This window comes from Rhea pennata, chromosome 14 (assembly GCF_028389875.1).
Source record: "Rhea pennata isolate bPtePen1 chromosome 14, bPtePen1.pri, whole genome shotgun sequence".
In the NCBI taxonomy this organism is placed as follows: Eukaryota; Metazoa; Chordata; class Aves; order Rheiformes; family Rheidae; genus Rhea; species Rhea pennata.
This window is the reverse complement of record NC_084676.1, coordinates 4,008,981-4,015,454: the sequence shown is the minus strand read 5'-3', so window position 1 is coordinate 4,015,454 and position 6,474 is coordinate 4,008,981. Positions and strand designations below refer to the sequence as shown.

Genomic DNA, 6,474 nt, shown 5'->3' with positions numbered 1-6,474 from the left:
ATTTCCTCAACTTCTCACTACATGGAGCGTTCCCATAATTGACCTTGAATTATTCCTTTAAAAATACGATGTCATGGATCGGATTCTGTCTTTGTGTTACCGAAAACCGGAAAATAAAACTCCTCATGCTTCGAGGCCTAGTTATCTACAGCATTGGCAGTACTTGAATTTAAGAAGTGAAGTATCTACGTTAACTTTACAAAATATTTGTCGATGCTGAAGTCCAGGTAGATTCCACCTCTTATCCGAGGGGTCTGAGACTGAGGTAACTATAGTGTGTTAGCTTAGTTTCTTCCCTCCTTTTATATACCTTGGAGAAAAGGGCAGCTATAGAGGGAAATTCATCCGTAGTGGACAGTAATGTTACATCTGCAGGCCTTCCCACAAGAACTACTTTTGCCTTCTCCCACGTGCGGTGACCTGAAGCTCCCACACTCACTACAGAAAGGTTTGCATTTGCCGTCGTGGCATTACAAAGCGCTTTCAAGACCCGAGAGCGAATTCTTTGGAAGAGGCATCTTATTCTTCACTGTGCAAAGCAACGAATAGGTTTTAGCAGCACTTTAACGTGATAACCGCTGAAAACCGCGGCCGCCTTGGCCAGCCGGGGGATACCCGTTTCCCTGTTTGGCCGCCGGCGCCAGGAGGCGAAGGAGAGGCGGCGAGCAGCCACCTCCCGCAGAACAGGGCGCCGCACCGCCGCGGCCGCGCCGCACCGTCAAAACGGCGCTTCCCGGCGAGAGGCGGGAGCGGCCACGGCCCCCACACGCCGCCCGCGTCCCCCCGCCCCCCCCCCCCGCCTTTGTGCTCGGCGCCGCCCCGCCGCCACCGCGCGCGCTCCCCAACGGCCGCCGCGCGCCGCCCCGCCCCGCCCCGCCCCAACGGCCGCCCCGCCCCGCCCCCCCGCCGCACCCCGCGGCGGCCCGGCCCCGCCCCGCCCCGCGCACCCGGCCGGCGCGGCGCGGCGCGGCACTGCCCCCTAGCCAGCCCCGGCCGGGCCCGCGGCCCCTCCCCGCGCCCCGCTCGGGAAGATGGCGCTGCGCGTCCAGGTCAGTGCGCCCGACGCCGCTCGGCAGCGGGCGGCGGTGGCCGCGCTGGGAGCTGGCCTGGCCGTTGGGGCGCGCTGGGCTGGGCTGGGCCGGGCCGGGCCGGGCCGTGCCGACCCGGGGCGGGCGGGCGAGCAGGGCTGCGGCGGCGCGGGGCAGCCGCGGGCGCGCAGGTGAGGGCGAGGGCGATGCCGAGCAGTCCTGGGGGGGCGGGCGGTGGCCGAGCGGCGGGCGGGGAGGTGAGGGGAGGTGAGGTGGCCGCGACGGTGCGGCTGGGCGGCGGGACCGTGTAACGGTGATGGCAGGCTGGCCTGGTTATTCGCGCCGCTCGTGGCGTGGGTGCGCGTTCGCTTCCCCGCGTGTGGCTCTTGCATGGCTCCGTGGGCGAGCAGCACCTGCCCTGCGCCCGCACGTGCCGCCCCGACCTGTAGGCGTTGGTGTGCAGAGCAGTCGGCTTCTTCCCTGAAAACCGGGGCCAGCCCCGCTCGGAGGGGAGCCTTGAAATCATGCCTCAAACTACAGAGAAAGAAAGAAAAAAAAAGAAAAAAAAAAAAAAAAAAAAAAAAAAAAGGAAGAAGAAGAAAAAGGAGGAGGGGGGCACCCAACACCGTTGCTGAGGTGTGAGGCGTTCATCTCGAATCGCTTGCAGTCTCAGGGGATTGGTAGCAGGAGGCTTGGAAGTGGCAGGGAGGCTATCTTAGGCATTTATTGAACTACCTGGGCACCTGACTCGTTACATAGAAGGAGCACTGACATGTCTGCTGCTTGCACGTTGTACCTAAATGGCTGTTTTGACAGTGGCACACCAGCAGCTATGCCCGTCCCGCTGCTTTTACACGGGGCTGGTGGAACTTTCTTAAGAGAGTGGTTTCAGTCAGAAAATGCTGCTTAAAATCAAAACGTCCGTGGGAATTTGTCAGCGTCAGCAGAACTTTAATCAGAAACCTGCCTGGTTTGTTGCCAATTTCTGTGGCTCTTTGGCCGCCTGCCTGGTGGGTTGCTGTGGAGCCGGCCCCCAGCACTTCGGGCCCTTGGCTCTTTCTCGGGTTAGCAGGAGAGCAGCCAGGACATCCCGAGAACTGGAGAGGTGGGACCTGAAGTATTTGGAGAATTCTGTTTAGCTTATTCTTGAATATTTTGAATTTGTGGCTACCAGAAAAAAAAAATCATGTCATCCAACCTTTGTCATTAGGATGAGGTCTGTTTCTTGGAAAATATGACTTTTTTTTTCTTTTCTTTTCTTCCCCCCAAGGGAAAATGCCACTTCTTGTACGGGTCTGTTTCTACTTCTGACTCATTTGAAGTGGCCAGCACCTAACTGCTAGATCCCTTTTGCTGACAGCGTTACCTTTTTCTTGGGAGTCATCTTTCAGTATTCATAAAGATTTGAGTAACTAACTGAGGCACACCCAGAGGCAACAGTTTCACGTTTTGTGTCGCACTACCAAAGGGTTTGTGTCTGTCTTTCGTTTTCCTGGAGGACAGTGTATGTAGAGTTAGCCTAGGCTATTTTTTGACCCTCTGCTGACTTCTAATTTCTTTATCCAAGTATCTTTTCTTAAGATAACTGTAATTAACTGATTTAAAGTTGAATAATACCTATATTATTTGGCTGAGTTTCCGTCATCCACAAGATTGTGCCTCTCATGTTGTGGTTGTTGATTTCACTCTGTGAATGGTGAGAATCAGCACATTTCTTCAGTACTATACAAAAACCATAATCTGTGGAACATCTAAAAGGTTTGTCAACAGACTGAGAGCAACGAGCAATTTTTTCGCCATACCGCTGGTCTGCCAATAGGAAACTGTATCATAAAATTCTCCTAAACCAGAACAACTCCAGATAGAGGATTTCAGAGGGCTGAATCAATCTCAGTCTCTAATGAGTCAATTTTTCTTTGAAGATCATTGTCTAGATTTCATTCAGGCTGACTTTAAAAATTTCATGGTGAGTTTCCCCCATTATGCTTTGGACAAAGTGTGACTCTTCACAGCCTAGCGTATTAGCAAGAAGTTATTGATGAATATCAGCGTAAATGTCATAATTTCAGTGTAACCTTAAGCATATTAGCATGGTGTGTTGAAGTATATTCCTCTTTGTTCTCAACATTCACTTTCTGTTCTTTATGTGTAAACTATTGCTTAGCCAGCGTATAAATCTTTAGTTATTTTAATGCAAGGCAGTAAACTGATGGTTTAGATCTTGATGATTGGGCTTAAATCCTAGTTTTCTTTTGGGCTTTCCCAGACTTGTTACTAAGTTACCTTTCTCTGTCTAAACCTGAACTAAATCTGGTGCTAAACTAAGTCTTTTCTTTCAAGTACAAAACATCACTTTGGAAGGATAAGTGAGGAGGATTTGGATTCAAACTTTTAAATGAAGCCTGTCAAATACTGTTTCAAGCTTGTTTGGTTTCTCCTTCCCACTTCCTTCTGGGCCACACTCGAGCCACAAAATGTTTACTGGATACCTTCTAATAAAAAGGCCAGTTCTTGATGAGGTGCACAGGCTTTGGGAAGCTATGCTAAGATTCCTGTTTGCGTAGCTGTTCTGAACAGTGCTCAAAGGGCTCATCTCTCCCGTGAGGCGCTCTCTGGTAGGTGCAGAAGATGTGTTTGATGAAGGAGAGAGTGTTTTTTTTTTTCCTGCTATTCCTTTACCAAAGAGAATTTTTTCAACCTTTTGTAAGTGAGAAGAATTTTAGCTCTTCTGTTGCAATTGTTGATTCTGAATTTTGGGTTCCAGTCTTTCGCTGATATTTACATCAACAGATAGAAACAATGCTAATTTTTACAAGCTGTAGTAGTTTGGTGAGTACTTGAAGTTTCTAGAGTGAAGTTTGTCACAGGTTTCCAAAATAGCTTAACTCAAACTGCTGACTATTTTCAGACTTTTTTCCCTTTCTTCCTCTTTGGAAAAGGTATGAACTGCTGATTTGAAGACTCCACATAACAGATGGATTGAGCCATACTGAAAAGTGCTTTAGTAGCTGAGAGAATTAGATACAACTGATTAATTTTTAGAGTAATTTTGACTTTCACCACAGAAAGCCTCCTATTTTTTGTAATTAAAATAGTATGTGTTGTATATGCCACTTAACTCTGTGTACTGCAGTAATGGTTTTATGCCAAAGGCTTCTGCTTTGGTTTTCAGGAAACTGTCTCTTGCACATACATTTTACATGACTTTATGAGGTATTTATAAATTCCTAACTGAATTACTGCAGTGTGAAATATGGTGCAGGGAAAAAGTGCTGCTGTGACTCAACTGTAAAGCTTAGTATAGGTAACATTTCATATTACTGACTTATAGACCTATAGTAGCTAGACTTATAAACAGTTAAAAGAACCTTCTGTAGTTGGAAGATCTCTGTGGAAATTTCAGTTGTGTTCTTTCCTAACAGAGTCTGGCGGAACTAGAAGTACTGTGTAACCACCTCTATGAAGGAACTGATCTAGCACAGCGCATACAGGCTGAGAAGGTACTCTTGGAGCTTATTGATAGCCCAGAATGTCTTAGCCAATGCCAACTTTTATTAGAACAAGGAACGGTAAGTATCTGAAAGATGTATTATCCATAAACATAATCATGCTGGTGGAAGCCCAGAGAGCTTGCCAGGTCATGGGCCATCGTTATGTCAGTACAATAGGGTCAAAATGCTTTTCCCTTTTTTTAGTACATAGTGTCTTTCATAAGCAATTCTAGCAAATTTGACATTTGGAGGTGGTTTTTGTATGACTGACAATACTTTGCATTAGAGGTGAAGAGGACAAAAAGGGAAAGTGTCTTAGCTTTTAGCTTTAGTGCTTTCAAAAAGTAGTAATCAAGAACTGTGTCATCTGTAGAGTAGTGCTGGAACACTGTGGTATAACCTAGTGCTTGAACAGCACCTTGGTATGTTTCCAGCTGTCAACTACAATGAGAAAATTTGTATTAAAGAAAGTCTTTTAACAGCCAACAGATAAGCAATTGAAACTAACTTCTTACTATTCATTTTATTTTCAAGTGTTTATTTTTGTGGTTATCTTTTGATAAAGTCATAGGGCAGTTAATTCTGATCTGCTAGTCCAAGCTGAGCCAAGTGTAATTCTTACTATGTTTTTAAATCATTCGGAGAAAGCATTAAATGCTCTGCTTGTTTTGGAGATAATGGTGATATTTTGGAAGACCCTGTCAAAGCTGTTAGTCTAACACATGCTTCAGTACTTCATTCAGCTACCACTTATATGACATAATTTAGTTTTTACAAAAACTGTTTTCTCTACAAAATCCATTATAAGAAAGTAATTAAATATTTGAGGTCATTAGAGTGTATTGTGCCTGATCTTGAAATTCGTACGCATACAAGAAAAACTGTATTTCTGGGGCATCCAGTTTAGGTCAGTAATTGAGCTTGGGTTTGGTTGTTTGACTGATGGTCTCATGAACTGGGTAGTGGGATAAGAACATGAAAGCCGTGTCCGGGTTGTGGGAATCTGGAGTGCGATCCAGCTGCCGTGTGGGGATGCGCTGCCACGTCGTGGTCTGATTCCTTTTGAAGCAAGCACCGCTGCATAGCATAGCTGTGCTATTCCCGATCTGGATTCCTGATCTGGATGCTGGAGATCAGCAATTCTTGAAGTTCTTCAAGATCCTGGAGTAAAAGACGTTCAAGAAGTTTTTATTTTTGGAAATAAATTGTTTTATTTCTATTTTTGCCATGAATATATATGAGTTTGGGGTATATTGATTCAAGTCAGAAGGGACGTCATGGCATTGTTCTTATCAGTTGTCAATGCATAGTAGCTGTGTTACGCTTGCTAGATTTCACAGTGTAGCAGCAAGTGAAATAAACACCCTCCGAGATCACAGAAAACATAAGCACAGATTTGTCTTTAGGGAATTGCATAGGGAAATGAGTTATTACGTTTAAGTTAAAAATTAAATATCTAGGAAATTTCCTTTGGTAGTATATTTGAAATCTGATGCTCAACAAGTAAGTGACTTCTATGAAATAGAAGAACTTCTCTACTTATGGTCGTGCCTCTTCAAAAACTTTGCAGAACAGGTGGTTTGTTAGGATGCAGAGTGCATTTCTGTGGAAGCTTACTAATGAGTTAAGATTGAAGTTCTGTTCTGTACGTATATAAGTAATGTGTTTCCTTCTTGTACTGTAGAAGTGAATTTGTGAAGATTTTAAAGTAAATGTGTTGGAGTTGGAAGATAGTTAAAGAAATATAAATAAATACTTTAAATCTAACCTATTTTATTTATACTACTGAGCAATTTCTGAATGTTAAAAATATTACATGGCTTTATATAAAAGTTTGTATCATTTAAAATTGCTTCAACAATAATTACCATTTTATAGAGCGTTGTCTGATATTTTGAACTATTAGCCACATCTATAGTCACCTCAAGTGATTTGAAAGCAGAGATTTCAAACCT

The 6,474-nt window shown here is 44.9% G+C and overlaps 1 protein-coding gene across 1 annotated transcript in view; it reads left to right on the top strand.

The window, feature by feature from the left end:
* The first annotated feature begins 1,031 nt into the window (after nt 1-1,031).
* The window catches only part of RANBP17 (RAN binding protein 17), a 164,036-nt gene continuing 158,593 nt past the window's right edge, over nt 1,032-6,474 (top strand). Inside the window, exons 1-3 of the mRNA XM_062587700.1 lie at nt 1,032-1,104; nt 1,206-1,219; nt 4,451-4,597. Coding sequence (XP_062443684.1) covers nt 1,032-1,104; nt 1,206-1,219; nt 4,451-4,597 — 234 coding nt within the window. The remainder of the gene's footprint in view (nt 1,105-1,205; nt 1,220-4,450; nt 4,598-6,474) is intronic.